Consider the following 20,258-nt stretch of genomic DNA (forward strand, 5'->3'; position numbering starts at 1 on the left):
GAGATCCACAGGCCATCGCAGGTGTGATAGCATTGGGTGTCAGAGGGCACGAGCAGCCTGAGAGTTGAGAAGATTTGGGGGAACATTACAAATTAGATAACAGCAGAACTCCTAAAGGTTACTTGTAAGTCTCAAGATAGGTGGACTGTGAGGGAATAAAAATAATTATTATCCTGAGGACTGCAATCCTGATCTCCTGAAGTAATAACAAGTTTGGGTTAGGACAGAGCAGGGGAACCAAGGGAACACTGGTAGTTGATGATTATGAAGCAGTATGGGCTAGAAGGGTCTTTGAATGAGACAGAATTCTGTCTGATCTCAAGTAAAGAACTAAGACTGGGATTATAGTTCATTAGTATTGTGTTAATTTAGCATTAGCCCCTGTTGTAGTCCCTACCTCTTCTTCCCCACCTTCAAGAAAACCAAAAAAAAAAAAATAGTTCTTCAAACCAGTTTTTTACAAAGAAAATCAGTGTAGTAGAATATTTTAATTTTGATAGCTATCCTAATTCAGAAAGTACCAAGATATCTAGGAAATAGGTAATATCATTAGGAAATACAGCGAGATGCTACTTTCAATCCCCAGGTTGACACAAGTTTTTGTTTAATATCAGCTTTTGTGAGTTTAACAGACACAGGCTCTTGCATAGATTATAATTATAGATGTAATTATATAGTGGTACTTTGTGTTAAAGCACACCTTAAAGTAGCTCTCAGAAATGGCACTTGAAATGCTACTTCTTGGTTCCCTCTTACCCAACTTGTGAATACATCCACTAGGAGGTGCCATAACACAAGACCAGTTATAACAGTTGAGAATTGCCCCAGTGTGCATGTGCTGGAAGAACCCATGTGAAAACACTAGTGCTGCTGTCTCCAGGATGTGCTGAGTTTGCAGAAGGGGGCGTTGTGTGTGTGTGTGTGTGTGTGTGTGTGTGTGTGTGTGTGTGTTCATCCCGTAGTCACCACCATAAACATTTCTAGTTCTCGGCAAAGAAAAACTGTTGTGTTAAGGAGGTCTTTGCTTTATTTAGCCTTATTGCAAATGCTTTTATTAGTCTTTAAAGAGGTGTATTTATTTAAAGGAAAGCATACATTGAAATGACTGGAACAGTTCTCCCTATAAATCTTAGCTCAAGCCTCTGTTGGCATCCTTGCCCAAGTTGACTATCAGCACCACTAATCTGGCACATGTTGGGCATTCTTTACATGGGTTGTATTTTGTCTTGTCTTGTCTTGTCTTTTTTACTTTAATGCTTTGACTCACAAGTTAAATTGTACATCCTTTTGACAGCAAAGAAGGCCTTACTTAGAAAAATGTGTTAGCATAGTGGTTCTCTTGCATTGTTTAGGTGAGAATTTTGTGGTAAAATCAAGAATAAATATAATTTTATTTTAAATTTATATACGTTCTGAATTTCTTACTAGGTAAAAATATTTTAAATACTCAGTCTCTTAAAAATTTTAAAGTATAAAAATTCAGCTGCTTCCCATCTCACAAGATAGCATTTAAAAAGCCAGGAAACTAAACCAAAGGTGAAGCCTAGAGTCAAAAAAGCAGTGCTGTTGCGGGTTTCAACAGGGGAAGCATGAGACAACTCTCAAGAATGTGAAACCTTGTCTTGTTTAGAGAACTGACAGATACTCCTCAACTTTCTGGATGTTCTGAAAAGGCGTGTAGGAAAAGACATGCTCAGCTGTTAAGTCCAAGACTGTGAAGAATAAGACTGTCCACAAACCACTTGGGAGGAATAAGAATGGTGTTTCCTTAATTTGCATGCTTAGCAGAATGACTAGGTATACTACTCAAAATATGTTGCAAAGGCTCTTGAGCCTCTGGGAGTTGGGAGGAGCCTGCAATAATCACACACTCTTGGTGTCCAGTCAGCAGTACTTACTTACCTCAAGAGCAACAATCATGGAAGCCCAGACACAAGGACCATGAGATCCATGTCATGGAAAAAGGGAAATACCAGATTATAGAGCAGCTAAGGTTGATCAGAAAATGGTTGTGGACATTTTATCAAAGATTCAAACTGTTCCTCCATCCACTTTTATCCTAACAAATGGAATTTATCCTCATGAATGAATGCTATAAAGTTTATAATCATGGATGTAATTAAATAACTGGTGGATATTTTTAAAATGTATAGAAATTTAAGAGCAACTTATTTTTCTTTTTTGTGTAGGTCGCTTATATGCTATGCAAACTGGAATGAAGATTGATAGTAAAACTCCTGAGTGTCGTAAATTTTTATCAAAGCTAATGGATCAGTTAGAAGCTGTAAGTTAAACAATAATAACTTACTATCTGCCTGTTTTAGATGGCATTTTATTTTGTGTTTTTGTGCATGTGTCTTCTGTCATTTCAGCCCTTCCCCTGGCAACACTTAGCAATATACCTGAAGAAAACTCTTAACACTGTATGCAGGGGAGCTCCAAGTGTAAAGTAGGCTGAGTTATCATTGCATATGCATTATTGTTGACAGCTTTCTGCTCATCCTTTCTTAACTTCGTTCACATGGTCATCTGGCTTACTGACCGAGGAATTCTTAAATGGCTCCTCCTGGAATAAAGTGGGATATTTCATGGAAGGAATCATGAAGGAGGTGGTTCCAGTTGCTTATCCTCTTCATGGCAGGACACTCTCCTCTCCTGGCTGGACAGAGGTGGATAAGAATGTCTCCCTCTTCACTGTGGGGAGCAGGAACGTTATTGTGTGGGTAGATTAACAGAAGGTTGAGTTGTTTGGATTGAGTGTCACTGAATAAAGAATATAATGCGAACCATTACTTGTATTAGTAATCAAGGTCCACTCAGTGATCCTGTGCCCTGCTATCCTGGTGTCATGGTTAGTTTATCTTGTCACTTGGTGCAATCTGAGTCACTAGGAAGAGGGAAATTCAGTTGAAGAATTGCTTTGATCAGATTAGCCTGTTGGCATGTCCATGGTAATTGGTGCAACAGGTCTCAGCCCACTGTGGGTGATGTCATACTAAGGCGGGTTGGCTTGAACTGTCTAAAGAGCTACCTAAAAGCCAGAGAGCAAGCCAATAAGGAATTCATTCACAGTTTCTGCCCTGAGTTCCTGCCATGACTTCCCTTAATGATGGACTGTGACCTGGAAGTATAAACCAAATAAATCCTTCCTTTCCCTTCCTTAGTTTTTGCCACAGCAACAGAAAAGCATACCACCTTGTTTATCTCTCACAGGCAGACAGTGACACAGTCGAGCATCTGCTCTGAGTGTTCCTTTGGTAGTTTGATAGCTGTGTGCTTGCTTCCTGTTTTTTTTTTTTTAATTGGATCACTTGCATTATTTGGCTTAAAGAAACAAAAGTAATACATACTAAAATTTATGTTAACCCAGAACCTTTTAAGGTTTTCATTGTTTTACTTTATTATTCCAAAGTTACTATTCAGATCAAAGGGCTAGATCAACATAGAACTTACAGCCTCCAACAGCGTAGAACTTATAGCCTAGTTGTAATTGGAAGCCATAGATTAAGTGTCCTCTGGGACTGTCACTGTCTAGTTTCTAGTGCTGCTTGCATGGATATAAGGTGAATCAGTGCTGTTGCTTGAGATGCTGCTGTGGAAGATGGACAGTAACTTTCATACATCATGGTGAATGTGTAAAGTTCCACCTGTCACAGACATTCACACAGATTGTGTTTCTTCAGTACTAGTAATAACAGCTAAGATAAAAGCTTTAGACTAAGCAGAACTCAGTTCTTCACAAGGCATGCACTCACAAGTGAGGTAAAGTCAACAATTATGCATGCATATCTCTGTGATACAGTGTTTGCATTGTACTTTAAATCATTCAAATATCTCATGATTTTATGAGATACTTTTGTTTGAGCATAAGATGAAGTGGCCTATTTTCACTAATTTTTAGGACTAAATCTGCTTTACAAATCAGTTTACAGGTTAAACGCAATAAATTGTGTTATATGGGGATTTAGCTGGATTTTTGCTGTTATTTAGAGTAAGGTTAGGCAAAATTACCTTAAATTCCAACATTACATATATCTCTTCTGGATATTAAATTATTCTGTTTTAATTGTCAGTGTTTTTACTTTGACTGACTTTTAGGCAATCCACATTTGTGTGTGTGTGTGTGTGTGTGTGTGTGTGTGTGAGAGAGAGAGAGAGAGACAGAAGAGACAGAGAGATTGTCTGCGTGTGTGAGTGTTCCCCATGTGTGCAGTGTCTACAGAATCCATAAGAGGACATCAGAGCCGGGCGGTGGTGGCGCACGCCTTTAATCCCAGCACTCGGGAGGCAGAGGCAGGGGATCTCTGGGAGTTCGAGGCCAGCCTGGTCTACAAGAGCTAGTTCTGGGACAGGCACCAAAGCTACAGAGAAACCCTGTCTCGAAAAAACAAAAAAAAAAAAAAAAAAGAGGACATCAGATACCCCTGGTACTCAAGTGACAGATTTTTGTAAACCACTGTGTGGGTGCTGGGCACTAAACCCATGTCTTGTGCAAGAGCAACAAGTGCTCCTAACCCTGAACTCTTTTTCTAGCCAGCCTCTAACAAAAGCAATTTTAGTGATATGGTTGCCTAAATCTGATGTTCCTGAAAATATTTTTATTTCAGTTTAATGGTTCTAGACAAGAAAAAGAAACTACTTGAGTTTCAAACTATTTCAAATTACTTTTTGTGTAGTAGAGGGATATGCAAACTGAAAATCTGCGTAATTGTAAACTACATAGACTTGGGCTATTATATGTGTCTAAGTTAAAATAATCTGGTAATGAATTTGTCACCTTATTTCTCTCCTAGTTTGCTGTGAGCTCTCCTTTAAGCACTGTGCTCTAGAGGCACTATTTTAAACACTGTGATACTCATAATTTTATTTTTATATATTTGATACAAACTGAAATAGGTCAAAGTTAAATTTTAAATTATGTGCTTAAGAAGTCTCTAGTTCCATCTTAGATTACTTGTTAGTGGCTGGGTAATAGTTAGGTGGGTTTGATTCTTCACCAGGGTACTTGGCAATGTTGTCTTTTATTTTTGGTTGTTTTCATCTTGAAAGCCCCATTGTACTTTCACGTTTTCATCCTTGTGAGGTAGTTGGGCTTTTGTTTGAGTACAGGTGGCTGGAGTAGAGCTATTTTATAAGATTTGCCTTTAGTTTTTATTGAAATGAAAGTGAAGTAATTTATTTAAAGTAATTACTAGAATTAATTGTTCCTTTTTTTGAGTTAATTGTTCTTAAACAGACCCTTCTCAGAACCCAAAATCATGAGCTATGTGTCTGATTTTTTTTTAGCTTAAGAAACAGCTGGGAGATAATGAAGCTGTTACTCAAGAAATAGTTGGTTGTGCCCATTTGGAGAATTATGCTTTGAAAATGTTCTTGTATGCAGACAATGAGGATCGAGCGGGACGGTTTCACAAGTAAGTGAGGAAGGAATATAAAATTGTTTTTTTTATAAGTTTGGCTACTTTCAGACCAGAATTGTCTAGTTTCCAGTTGAATACTGTGTCGACCTGAGTATTGGTTTCTAAATTTTGGACCTGTAATATAGACTTTATTTCAAGCACTGATTTCAGTGTTGTTAAACATATTTTATAGGCACTGGACTGCATTTCAGTGTTTGTTTAATTTAAATTCGAGCTCCTGTTCTCTTCCAGAAACATGATCAAGTCCTTCTACACTGCGAGCCTTTTAATCGATGTCATAACAGTGTTTGGCGAGCTGACAGATGAGGTGAGTGTGTGCCTGTCTCAACTGAAGAGGAGCAGTGTTGCTTTCTATTGTTTTATGTCTTATTGTTTCTCCAGACCATCATGTATGTCAGAAGTGTGAATGGAAGCAAAAATGGTCATTTTTCCAACTACATTTTGAAAGTCAAATGAAACAACACTTTACACATAGGGTAGGAATGCTTTGAAAGATACTTGATTTATCACTTAAAAAAGAAAAGGAAAAGAAACAAGAAGATAATGTAATTGTAAATACAAATGCTTAAAGAAAAAGAATGGAACAAAAGAAAAGCAGAAATAAAAAATTGTTCGTCAAAATCCTATTAATACCATTATTCACTTGACAAAGATGAAGATGGGGCAGGAGAGACAGCTCAGCAGTTAGGAGTACCAACTGCCCTTCCTAAAGTAAAAGTGTACAAAAGGACATTCATGTCATATACTAAGTCACCAAAAGCCAAGCAGCAATGCTAAGCAAAGTAAGCTTCTCCATTTTACTGTCTATTTTACATGTCTATTACATGAGACATTTCCTAGCAGTCAGGACATTTTACTACATAACAAGATTTTCAAATTATATGAAATACTTTGTACAAAATGTTTAAAAATTTGTAGTTATAGTTGGAGATTTTTAAAACCTACTCAGTCACTGATTTAAAAAAAAAAACACAACACAAAATAAAACCAATAGCTTCAACAATCACTAAACTCATCCAAACAAATACTGGCCCCTGAAATGTTTAGAACAAAGAAAAACCAGATCTTTCAAACTGTGCTTGGTGAAAATGTTAGATGTTGTAACTACTTATGGAAAGAATTGGCAGATTTTATAAAATTAAACACACTCCCACCTTTTCTACCAGCACTTCCTTTTCTGGTACTTACCCAAGAGAAATAAAAACTTATGTCTAGAAAAAGAGCTTACTCATTGGAAATTTATTCATAATAGCAAAATCTGAAAACAACTGAGATGTCTACATCTCAGCAATTGATATGCAAAATTGTGTTATTCAGGGTGATACAGAATTGACATGTGATGTAGCCTAGAATATGGATACATTTTGTAGAAATGCTGGTCAAAAGAAGAGTCAAATGGTATGCTTTGCATGTTTGCCTGTGTATAATAGGTAGCTAATAGAAAAGTTCATCTAATAAAAAAAAAAAACAGGAAAGAGAAGAAAAGTACTTTTAAGGACTTCTTTAGGAGGGCAAGGGAAACGGATTTGGAAAGGGCTATAAAGGAACATTATTAGTTAGAAATATGTATTTTGGGAGGAGTATTATTTAGACAAACATCTGTTTATCAAAATAATAATTAATATGCATAACATTTATACATTACAAATTATATGTCAGCTTTATTGCAAAATTTTCAGTATTGAACTTTTTATAGGCTTATCTGGGGTAAGTTGGCTGTTATGAAGTGGCTTGCTCTACCCTGGGATTGAACAAATGGGTAAAGACAGAAGGAAGCAGGTTTTCACTGTGATAGAAACTAAGTGCAAGAGGAGAGAGAGGAGTATATTGTGTTACAAAATTAGAGGATCTTACTTCATGCTTCTGAATACATTGGTTTATATATACACTTTATGCATATGTGTATATGTTGTTTTATGTACATAATTTGCATGTTTTTGTGAATATGTATTGACAACGTGTATGTAATATGTGTAAAAAGCATATACTGCCTATTTCCTATTTCTCTATGCAAAGACTATCTAAAACAATGAAGTGCCAGTAGCATAGAACACCCTAAGTAACCGATTTGATTCTCACAGCAGTCTTTTATAACAGGAACCAGTACTCTTATAAAAATGACTGAATCATAATTCAGGTCAGGAAAGCACTGCATTAGGTTAGACCTTCTTGTGCAAAAAAAAAAAAAATGCATAGTGTGGTCATAATCAAGAGACACAGGACACACCTTAAAGGGGCCGCATTGTCTTTATAGAGAACAACTTCCTCTGGACATGGTGGTGCACACCTGTGGTTCTGAATGTAGAACATGGAGGAAGGAAGATGTCAAGTTGGAGACCAACCTAAGCTATGTTTAGACCCTATCTCTAAATAAATAAATTATCTATTTAGAATATTTATAAGTAAATAAAGGAATAGAAGGAGAATGGAGAAGAAAAGTGTGGACATCAGTGCAAGTCTGATAACTGTGGACAATAACCTATGTTTTAAAATCATTGGGGCCATATAATAAAATGAGTAAATAATGGAAGAACAGAGAAACTCTTTATAGCATTAAATACTATTAATTATCTCCCTTCAGATTGCTTAATTGCTTCAAAGAGAGAAAGAGTAAAATTATAAGGAAAACACATGGGCCTCTTTAACCAGGTTATGAAACCTGGCATCACTAGTATTGGAGCAAGCCAACATCACCATTATCCTATTCAATATTAAATAGTTTGTAGCAGTGTTGTTCAAAATACATGATGTGGACCAAACATGAAGAAACATCCAACAGATCTAATCAATAAACATTTTATAACTATGCTAGCAGTTTTTATGTCAGGGTCAGGAAAAAGTCTTTATCAGATTGAAAATAAATAGACATGATTACTAAATATGACTAAATAATGCATGCTTCTTAGATTAGATCTTCTGCCTTGGGAGAAGTAACAGCAGAGGAATTACCGGTGCAGCTGACACAATGTTATGCTGTGGAGCAGATAGTACTACTGTGTGTAAATACTCCTGATCTTGATGTCTGTGGTGGAGGAGATTGTCTTCCATCTGAGAAATATGATTGCAAGATATGTGGAATATCTTGACTAAAAAGAATGTGTCTTCTACCTGTATATAATATATACTGTTATTAAAACTTTCCCATAAGTTTAATGAAACTATATTATTATATAGTTAACATCCATATGTTATTTGGAAATCTTAGCTAATTCGAACATACATAACAATGCTATGATAATAGAGTGGATAAATTATGTGGGTTATTTATCATTTAATTATTTTTAAGTAAATTCTGCTCTCTTTAAAATCTGTTTTGTGAGATTATGGTTGCTTTGAAAATTCTGCAACTATAAAACTTTTGTCTAAACCTCTCAGGAATTATATGTGAAAGTAATTAGAAGTACTGCGCAATATAATCATTATTAAAACAATTTTTATAGCTTGTGTCTCAAGTATTTCTCACTATATTTCATTGCTGCTGGTACTATATTGACATCTGTTGCTTATCATACAAACAATAGGTATCATACATATTTTAGGGACCAGAGCACTGTAGGCACTAAGAGATTATTAGTCTTTTGTTATCACTGCTTTAAAAATGTTTTGAAAGCTGTAAATTCCCTCTCAGGAGGTTTTTTTTTTCTTTTTCCACTTCTTTTTATTACTTGGGGATCTTACATATATCTTCAACACTGTCCTCAACCCCAAGTCAGAATGTGTATTCAGGTTTAACAAAAAGCGTTTACTGCTACATTTTAATCATTGTGCTTGAGAAATTGAAGGCAGAAATAAGTAAGCAAGTTGATTTGAGGAAGGCTTCACTGAGAATCAGGCAACAAATCCTTAAAGGCAATAAGGGGGGGAAATCACATAGATAGTCCAGAAAGAGACAATTTTAGATGAAATTCATCATTTTTATCAAGTTCTGTAATGATTCTGGAGCTAATATTAACTGCACATCCACGATTGGGAGGTAGCAAGGGAAATTCTGTGACTGAATGGAAATTAAGAACAGTGAGAATAATAGAAGATACTGAGGAGGGAGAATTCAGAATAATTGTTAAGAATTGTCTTTATTTAAGTTACTATTTTCAGGGTGGTAGACAAGGATTGAATAGGGAAAGTAGACATTACATAGTCAATATGAGAGCTATCGCTTGTTCAGACCTGAATTTTCAGTGGTGGTTATGACGGTAAGTAGTTGGATTCTGACTGTGTTTCTGATAGAAGTAGGTGATAAGAGCATGCCTGGAAGCTTGGTCTTGAGCAGCTGTCAAGAATGGTGTTACAAGCCACTTGTGGTAGCATACTTTAATCATAGCCCTTGGGAGGCAAAGGCCAGAGGATCATGAATTCCAGGCCAACATAGTTTAAGCCTAGCCTCACTAGTGCCTTAGAACTATAGCAAATAACAAAAAAGGGAGAACTGCCATTAAGACACGTCAGAACTGACATGAGAAGAAATAGATTTAGTGTATAGTAGTGGCTTAATGTCAGTTAAACTACAACTCTGAGATCTATGAGATCATTATAAGTTTATTAATTTAGGACTACAAGGAACTTATTCTAAAATGAAAATATTCCGTAATAAAAAAGTTTCCTCCAATCTGATGCTTTTTACTAGGTTTAAAAAAGAGGGGGAAGTGGTACGGGAGAATTGTCTGCATTCTGTCAATCATGGTTCAAATAAACGCTGATTTGCCAGGGGCAGGAAGTAGAGGCAGGAAAACCGGACAGGAAATAGAAATGATGTAATGAGAACAGGAGAATTCTGGGAAGAAGGAAATTGATTCGTCCCATTCCTGCCCAGACCACCAAAGCAGCAGGATGTGAGCTACCCCACTTAAAAAAGGTACTGAGCCACATAGCTAACATAGATCAGAAAAATGAGTTAATCAAGATGTGAGAGTTAGCCAGTGAGAGGCTAGAGCTAATGGGCCAATCACCTTATAATTTATAGAGATCTATGTGTGATTTTTGTTTGGGGCTTAACAGTTGTGGGGACCTAGTGGGAAGACAGAAACCCAAACAAGCAGGCCTGGCCCTTCATGTTAAACTTTCTCAGGTTTTAAGTCGATTTTTAGTTACCCATGTTGGGTGCCAATTTGTTGTGGTAAGGACACTTGTTGGTTCCCTGCTGCTCAGCCCCCCGAAATAATCACACAAAAACTGTATTAATTAAATCATTGCTTGATCAATCACTTATGTGTATTGCTAGCTAGCTCTTACATATAGAATTAAACTATCTCCATTATTTCATATTTTACCACGAGGCTGGTGGCCTTCCAGCAAGGTTTTAGCATGTCCGTCTTTGGAGGTGTCTCCATGGCTTCTCTCTGGCTCTGCCCTTCTTTCTCCCAGCATTCAGTTTTGTTTTCCCTGCCTAGCTAAGTTTTGCCCTGCTATAGGTCCAAAGCAGTTTCTTTATTCCTTAATGGTAATCACAGCATACAGAGGGGAATCCCACATCAAATCTCCCTTCATTATCATGTGCACTTAGGTTGAGAACACCTAACCAGCTATGTGTTTTCATGGCAGTCCAGTCATTATGAGGGTTAGCGTAGGTGACAAACTGAGAACTCAGTGGAAATCTCCATGTCCGTTGCTGACTCTACCAGGTCAAATTTGCCATTGTCAGTGATTTTCATCAGTTCACTTAGAAAACAGGAACTTGGGGCCAGGGACAAAAGTAAAAGCTCCTTTTACAATTCCTGTTTCCCAGAAAGGATGTCTTAATCAGCCAAAAAGAGTGAATGGATTTTACAAATATTGACATCTTGAAATTTTCCTCTTAAAATACTTTGCATCATCAAACATTCTTTCTTTTTACAGCAGCATTCAAATGTCCATTAACTCAAGTTAAAACTGTCAGAAATTTCTGCTACATATTATTCATGTCAAGGTTGTGGAAAATAGGGACTTAAAACAAATTTTTCTTTATTTGCTGTGGGAAAGTTTGTTTCATGTTTACTAATATAAGCCCTTTTTCACTTAAACCAATATTTTCTTAAAACTTTACATACTTAGGAAAGGTGCCCAGGATGGTTTAAACATCTCACAATTGAAACTAGGAGTGAATCTTATACAGTCATAATACGACTCTACCGCAAAACAGACAAGATTAACGTATATAAAGATGCACTTCATTTGTTTGCAGAAGTATCCTCTTTTTATTAGATACATTCTAAATACACATTATGTAACTGACTTTTTAAAGTCTTTTCCCCTTGGTTCGTATATTTCCATCTGAATTAGAAGTTTTGTCATGATCATTGTACCTTACCAAAAACATTACTAAGTAGTGTGCCTGATTTTACTACTAAACTCTCATAACTATTGATAGCTCTGTATCTGTAATGATGAGGTCAATCAACCCTAAGGAAAAAGAATGAAGCAGTAATATCTTACTGCTGTGGTTTGAATCTGGTCTCTACAAATATCCAGGTGTCAGGTGCTTATTTCCTTGGATACATTACATGGAAATGGTTGGACCCTGTGGAAATCTTTCAGGCCATTGAAAACATGCCCACCAAGGATATTGTGGGACCCAGGCCTTTTACTCTTATTTCTTGGTGCTTAAGTGTGTGGTTTCTTCTCCAGCAGAAGATAAGAGCCAAACTTTGGGTGAAAGGCTCACATATAGAGATGGCAGTTACTGGCTGGCCTTCATTTTGGACTGTATGTAATGTTTGTGCTGTCTTCTTCATTCTGTCTCCCTCACAGTTAGCATAGTGCCTGCCTTGAGGAAATGACAAATAATTATTAACTTCCTGCAAGCCAGGGGGGCTATTTGGTGGTAAATATTTGAGCTGAGCCTTGAAAAAGAGGAGACATTTGACCACAAGATGACCATGGTAGAAAAAGGAAAACAGCATGAGGAAATAGCATGCAGGAAATGGCATGGCAGAGACTGAAGCAGAATCATAAATGTGGAAGGTTTTTTTGTTCACTTGGTTCCTTAATGTCTCTGAGTCTTGGAAGAAGTAAAATATGACTTGTGTGTACTTCAAAGTGGTTATGGAGGACCAAATAGGAAAGAGTAGAAAAGTGCTTTATAACCTGGAGAGTGATAAAAAGTTGTTAGCTAAAACTTAAGACTCTGCTTTGGATTTCTCTTATCCAACTCACCCATATTCTTCTTACCCAGAACAGACTGATTTTCTATTTATCTTAACTTTTATTTATTTCTGCCTGTCTGACTGCATAGATCTTTCTTTCTACTTGTCTGATCTTGCCCTTTTCTCCTTTTTTTTCACATCATGTTTGTCTTCAAAGAGCAAACTGAAATACCATTTATACTCCCAGGGATCTCTGAGCATCCTGTTTTTCTTTCTGAATTTATGGTGGTTTGAACAAAAATGGTCCTCAAAGGAAGTAGCACTATTAGAAGGTGATTTCTTTGAAGTAGGTGTGGGACCTTGTTGAAGGAAGTATGACACTGAGGCTTTTAGGTCTCATTTGCTCAAGCTTCCCACAGTGTGACTGTTAATTTCCTGTTGCCTGCAAGATGTAGCACTCTCAGCTCCAGCACCACATCTGTCTGCATGCTGCCATGCTCCCCATCATGATGATAATGGACTGAACCTATGAAACTGTAAGCCAGCCCCCAGTTTAAATGTTTTCCTTTCTAAGAGTTGTTGTGGTCATGTTGTCTCTTCACAGCAATAAAAACCCTAAGAGTATTGAAATACTTAGCACAAGAGACAGGTTTATTTTTTTTTTTTTGCTTGTTGGAGCTGATATAATATATTTCCTGTATGCATAGCTTGATGATTAGCTCCAAGGGAAAGATGGAATGCACAGCTTACTTTACATCTTTTTGATTGCTAATTTAAAGTCTTAATAGCAAATGTTTATTAAACTACAAAATATTCATGGTAACTAATTATATGTAAAATAAGTAATAACTTTAATTTTATAGCTGGAGAGTAGGATATTGAACATTTCCAAATAATATCATTTGTAGATAATGAGATTCAAGTGGACATGTAAACCTGGAGATTCTTAAATTAGATAATTTAGTGTTTGTTTACCATCAGTCCCAGTTCGTATGGGATTTTGAAAAGATAACTCTAATGGAAACTTAGTGCTTTGACATTTTTGCTTTGTTTTGTTTTTATTAAAGACAGTGAAAGAGAGGGAAAAACAGTAATCCATATGCTAATGATATTTCTGGAGGTCAGAAACTGCTAGTCTGGTGTGGTGGCTCATGCTATAATTCCAGTACCTGGGAGGCTGAAGCAAGAGAGTTACCACAAGTTTAAGACCAGCCTGGATTACACAGCACTCACTAGTCTAGACCAACTAGCTTAGCCCTGTTTCAAAAGTCCCCTATCCCCCAAAAAGTTCAATCGTCAAACTTTGGAAATTTCAAATTTTCTCTATAACTGTATAATCAGTTCTATGCAAAACTTCCTAACCTGAATAATGCATTTATAGCCAAGCAACTTACTACACTATTGAAGAACATGATAATTTCTGTGAGCACACATTCATCAGATGGAAGATGTTTTTAAGCTGCTACATTGCACTATAACAAAACCAGATACATGGTACAGAGAGCAGATAGTAGGCTGCCTTTGGTGATGTCAGCGTGTTTATAGGTGAGAAAATGTTTTATAAATATAAGTATGTAACTATAAATTATAGAAAATATTTTTAAGTAAATTACTTAGTTTTAGAATGGATAGGTCAGGAAAACCATTGTGAGAAATTAATATTTGGTGTACCCCATAAGGAATGAGTAGAAGTAAATAAATGAAAGAAAAAGTAGAAACAGCAAGAGCTAGCAGCACATGTGGGCCTGGATATGTTTAGGGATAGAAACTGTGCAGAAAGCTATATAATGAGTAAAGTGGACAGGAAGACTAAGAAGCCTGGGTAGTTATGAACTAAGTAGGAAAGACTTTTATAGCCAAGTGCATGGGGAAGGCACTGAAAAGATTGATATAAATGGGTTTATGTTTTAGAAGATTGATCTGAGCGCTGCATGAGGAAAACACAGAAGAAGGTGATTAAAAACATAGAGACATGTTAGGGGATTAGGGGAATCTTAGAAATGTGGAGATAGAGAACATGATATTTTCTAAAAGCAAAATCAGTTGAATATGATAGAAATGGCCAGAGATAGGATGGGGTACTAAAAATGACTCTCACAGACAACCAGTCTTAAGTGAATGACGTTAATTGGGTAGAGGAGAGGCTAGTTGTATATGTGACTTCATAGTGGAAATAACCACATTATCGGATATTCATCAGAAGCAAATTTGGGCTAGTTACATACATTTAAGATTAATGAAGAAGCCATATAAATCAGTATATAGACAGACAAGTTCAATGACTTCTGTCCTGATGCTTGTAGATATTGCTTAAGTTGTAGAGGGGAGAAAGACAGGCTGCTACAAGTTAACTACTGTACCTGACAGTAATGCTAAAGATGTGTAAAGCTGGGAATGTAGGGAGAGGGCAGTGGAAGAGTTGGGAGAGATGTATTAATGGATCTGCAAGAGTATGTCATCTGAAGGAAATGCAGTCCAGCTCAGACACTGCCAGATAGAGGGAACCCCAGGGTTCCAGAGCCTCTGTTGTTTACAACTGTAGACAAGTTTGCTGATACTGTGGGAAGCAGAAGTGATGTTTTCAAGTCCTCTGAGTCACACTGACTACTCCACCAGTTTGCAGTCTCTGCTAGAATAGGAACCTTCGGGCTATTCTGAGGCTGGATGGAGGTCTAGGTAACAAAAACAGGAAGGAGAACAACAGTCACAAAACAGAACTAACAGTTTCACAAACAGAAATGGTCCAGGACTTAATATACTGCTGTCAGGTTTGTCGAGGGAAGGCTAGACATGTCCACTAGCCTTGCCCAAGAGAAGTAGGTTATTGGTGACGTTAGTGAGAGAAGCTCCTCTTCGCTGAGGTACAGACCCATACCACTAACGAGATGGGTACATTCAAATTGTCTGACTTAGTGTGTGACATGAGTGAACATAGAAGAAATGAAACAAGCACACATCCAGTGAGCTGAACAGTGAAACCATGAAAACTTTTAAGTGTGGACGGTTGCTTGGGAAACTTGTTAAAGAAATGGAACAATGTGCAGCCAAAGCTGAAACCGGGAAATGGGAACCAGGCCTTGGGACTCAAACAGAAGAGAGAGTTCCAGGGTCCTTAGTGCTGGTATTTTCAGCTCACGTTTAGACAACAGGATGATTCCTGCCCCGTCCCCTTGAGAACTGAGGTTATCAGATGGAGCACTTAGCATATGACAACTTAGAAGTTACATTAACCATGTATCACTTTTGTCAGTTTAGCTTTATTGTAATTTCATGGATTTGTGGATATATATATATATATATATATATATATATATATATATACAGAAACGAGTTGTCTGTTATTACTGTCATTTATATTTTACCTTAAAATTCCATTTAACCTTTTTCCTTTTTCTTTAGGAATCCAAGAGTTAGGAATTTTGCTGGCATGACACGCAAACACTTGCCTTGCAGCCTTTGTCTGTGATGTAGTGCTGCAGTGTTCTAATGAGAAGTCCTTCTCTTGGATTCTGCCAGGCCCTGACCACTGGGAGAATCAGCAGTAGAATATAGGGATGGTCAGACTCTTAGAACTATACCACTCAAATAGAGACTTCATCTCAAGAATGTGACTTAGCGCCGGGCGATGGTGGCACACGCCTTTAATCCCAGCACTCGGGAGGCAGAGGTAGGCGGATCTCTGTGAGTTCGAGACCAGCCTGGTCTACAGAGCTAGTTCCAGGACAGGCTCCAAAACTACAGGGAAACCCTGTCTCAAAAAAAAAAAAAAAGAGAATGTGACTTAGCCCGTGTTAGTATTCATATTTTTATGTTACCATGGTCTGATGGTGCTACAAATATATTCCCTTTTAGAATGTGAAACACAGAAAGTATGCAAGGTGGAAGGCAACATATATCCATAACTGCTTAAAGAACGGGGAGACTCCTCAAGCAGGCCCTGTTGGAATAGAAGAAGATAACGGTATGTATCTATTAGTCCTAAGCAGAAATGTTTCAGTAGAATGTTGAGTTTTCAAAAGATTTCAAAGTTTTCAGAAGGTACTAGTAATATTTTTCATCTACAGTAATTATAAAACCAGGAATTTGGACACATTTAAGATTACTGCTTTACATGTGCTGTCTGTCCATGTCAGCTAAATGTCTCCACTGTCACCCTATCTACCTAGACTTCATCGTTACATAGGAAAATACTCACAGGGTGACCTAGAAGTGTGATTATTAATGTTGTGATTTTTGTGTATTTTTTAATTGTTCTGTATTGGCAGGGGATAGGGTTATACTTTACATGACTCCAAAAATTACAGATCATACAAAAGTGGGAAGTGAATTTTTAATTCCATATACTCATCTTCCTAGATCTTACCAAAATTTAGATAGTAAATACTTTAGTGTTGTTTTCTTAATAGAGACTTTTTTTAAAACTTCCAAGCAAATACAAATATGGATGGATGGATGGATGGATGGATGGATGGATGTCACATAAGCCCTAGGAAGAATGCAGTAATCATTAATTGGTGAGATAAAAAATAGCCATGTCCTTACTAAAAGCTAGAGTTATGATTTAATGAATGGCTGTTAGTGCTGTCAATGATGCTGATCAGCTGTAATTCACAGGTGGCTTATGGGAAACGGAAAGCAAATATATTAAATTACTTATATACTTAGCATGAGACCTAGCAATCTAGTTATTTCCCCTAGATCAGGAGTTCTCAATCTGTGGGTCATGGTCCCTATTGGGTCAAATGACCTTTTCATAGGGGTTGCCTAAGAACTATCAGAAAACAGATATTTACATTGCAATTCATAATATGATTGACTGTTGATAGGTCCAGTCATATGCAAGCCCATTATTGGTAGCTGTGGTGCAGTGAGACCATGATTACATTAGCTATGTCATTCTAAGAATTTAGCATTTTCTGGACTTTCTCCGTCATTTTCCTGATGTTACAGTCTTTTCTCTTCCTTTTCATGATGTTCCCTGAGTTTCTAGTGGGTGATATAATGTCCCACTTGGAACTTACTACTCAGCAATAACCTTGAGTCTCTTACATTCACCACCATTCATTGCAAGGTGAACCGACTTTGAGCCAGACTGAGAGCAATTATTTTTGTTTGAATGTCTCTAGTTTCATTTCTATTGCTTTGACCAAAAACAGTTTGAGGTAGTTTTATTAGAAAAGTATTATTTCCGCAAAAGTCCATCATTTAGGAAAATCAGGGTAGGAGCTTCAACAGACTTGAAACCAGAAACCATAGAAGAACAGTGTTTTGTGGGTTGCTTGGAAACTTATACTTTGCTTGCTTTTTTATTTAGCCCAGGGTGCCTTGGTCAGGGAATACTGCTGCCCACAGTGGGTGGGACTCGCCTACATAAAATAATAATCCAGGCAATTCCTGTTAGACATGCTCTCAGACCAGTCTGATCTGAACCAATCCTTCAATTGATACTCTCTTCTTGTGACTCTAGACTAACTAAGACAGATGTAAATATAGATATTTAGAAGGAGGCTTAGTACTGTGACAGTTAAGTTAATCAACAGTAGTAAGTTCTTTCCAGGGCCTGAGATTGCCTGAGCCACAGGTTTTTGGTTGGTTTTCCATTACCAGGCCTGGGTTCTTTGCTGGGAAGCTGACCTCATATCTAGTCAGAGATAAGATGGTTACTCCCCTAACAGTCATGCCATTGTTGTGCCTGTATGTTGGTATTGTAGTTTGTAGGGCTTACAGCCAAGTAAGACCACTGATGCCAGCTACCTGATTTTCACCTTTTAAGAGGTACTATAAAGATTATACTAGCCGGACGGTGGTGGCGCACGCCTTTAATCCCAGCACTCGGGAGGCAGAGGCAGGCGAATCTCTGGGAGTTTGAGGCCAGCCTGGTCTACAAGAGCTAGTTCCAGGACGGGCACCAAAGCTACAGAGAAACCCTGTCTCGAAAAACCAAAAAAAAAAAAAAAAGATTATACAGTTGGAAGGAAACATTCAGCTTAGTTCTACTTCTACTTAGTTCTTAGTTCTACTACCTGACTTGCAGGTACTATAAGATAACCACACGAACTTAAGGATTTGAAGCTAGGACCTACGTAGGAAAAGAACACAATGTTTGTTTTTATGGGACTGAGTTACCTGACTCAGGGTAAGCTTTTTCAGTTTCATCCATTTGCCTATAAAGGTAAGAATTATGCTTTTCTTTACAGGTAAATGAGATTTCATTGTGCATATATACCACATTGTCACTAGCTATCTATCCACCGATGGACATCTAGGCTAATTCTGTTTCCCAGTTATTGTAAAGAGTGCCAGTAAATATAGATGATCAAGTACCTCAGGAGTAGAATGTAAAAGTCCTTTGGGTCTATGCCCAGAACTAGAGTTACTGGCTCATGTAGTAATCTTATTTTTAGCTTTTTGAAGAACCTTTACATTGATTTCTGTGGTGGCTTCACCAATGTGTACTCCAACCAACGATGAATAAAGTTTCCTTTTCCTCCATTTCATCACTATTTTCTTTTAAGTTGTCTTTTTTTATGTATATTTTGATCTTATTTTTTTCTCTTGCCTGAATCCTCTCAGATTTTCACCACTCCCTACCCATCCAAATTCTTATTCTTTCTCTCTCTTTAAAAAAGAAATAAACAAAACACCAAAAGGACAAAAAAAAATACAGAAACAGCACACACACACACACACACACACATATTTTGTATTAGCTAACAATTCCTGTGTTCACTCATTGAAGAAAATTATTTTTCTCTCCAAGCAGGGATCAATTGCAAATAACTTCTTGGATAGGACTGGAACTTTGTACCCACTTCTCTATCTGGCCTGGGGTTTTGTGTACAGGTTTTGTGTGCTGTCACAGTTTCTCTGAGTTCAGATGGTCATCAGTCTTGTTCCTGAAAAATGTTATTTCTTTGGAGTCTTTCCACCTACTCTTCTGTCTGGATTCTTGAGCCTTGAGGGGAAAGATGATAAAGCCATCCCAGTTAGGACTGAGTGCTCTCAAGCTTCTTCCTCTTTGTTACTTACCATCTATTGCAAGACCATGGTTCTCTGATAATGAATGATATACTTATCTCTGGGTATAACAGTATGTCATTACGAGTCATGTTACTGCCATGTTCCCTTTGCAGACTAGAAGTAAATTTTCCTCTAGGGCAGTCTAGTCTCAGATTCTTGACCACCTTAGCAGTGTCAAGAATTGGGTCTGTATATCATGGAGTAGACCTTAGGTTTTAAAAAAAGAAATCCTGGTTAGTTATTTTTGTAACATTGTGCCACTGGCAGCAGTGTCTTTTTTGCAGGCAGGTTGCTATTGTAAGTCACAGGGTTCATAGCTTGAAGATAATGATGATTACTTTTCTCTTCTGATGGCGTGTATAGTACTTTGCAACACCATGTATGCTAATTAGTATAGATGAAGCTTTTAGTTGGGCTCCAGCTCAATTTCTCCATGAATGATAACATGAGTGATGTCTTCAGCAATAGAACTAGCATTGGAAATTCCTGTACTATTTGGACAGAGGATCTATAGGAACACCGTTGGCCAATGACTACAGGATATAGCCCTACCTGTGCTAAAGAAAAAAACCAAGGTTTTACTTGGTGGTGTAACATGCATAGTTAGGGCATTGTTATCACCATTGTATGTTAATTCCTATTAAATTATTTTCATATGTCTACATATACTTAAGCTTCTCAGTAGTATTTTCGTATGGCTTTTCAAAAACCTTTTAGTGTTATTTGTCTCTTCCCATATTCCCTCCTTTACCCTGCCCTC

At 37.3% G+C, this 20,258-nt stretch overlaps 1 protein-coding gene across 2 annotated transcripts in view; it reads left to right on the forward strand.

Annotated features, from left to right (window-relative positions):
- Vta1 (vesicle trafficking 1) overlaps positions 1-20,258 on the forward strand; it is a 54,795-nt gene that overhangs the window by 17,999 nt on the left and 16,538 nt on the right. Inside the window, exons 2-5 of one of the 2 annotated variants that reach the window (XM_041680173.1) lie at positions 2,190-2,284; positions 5,287-5,414; positions 5,652-5,727; positions 16,331-16,439. In XM_041680173.1, the coding sequence (XP_041536107.1) occupies positions 2,190-2,284; positions 5,287-5,414; positions 5,652-5,727; positions 16,331-16,439 (408 nt within the window). The remainder of the gene's footprint in view (positions 1-2,189; positions 2,285-5,286; positions 5,415-5,651; positions 5,728-16,330; positions 16,440-20,258) is intronic. The other variant, XM_041680174.1, reaches the window with a different exon arrangement.

The sequence above is a fragment of the Microtus oregoni genome, unplaced genomic scaffold (genome assembly GCF_018167655.1).
Source record: "Microtus oregoni isolate MIOR12 unplaced genomic scaffold, Mior012 000033F_ref0000390, whole genome shotgun sequence".
In the NCBI taxonomy this organism is placed as follows: Eukaryota; Metazoa; Chordata; class Mammalia; order Rodentia; family Cricetidae; genus Microtus; species Microtus oregoni.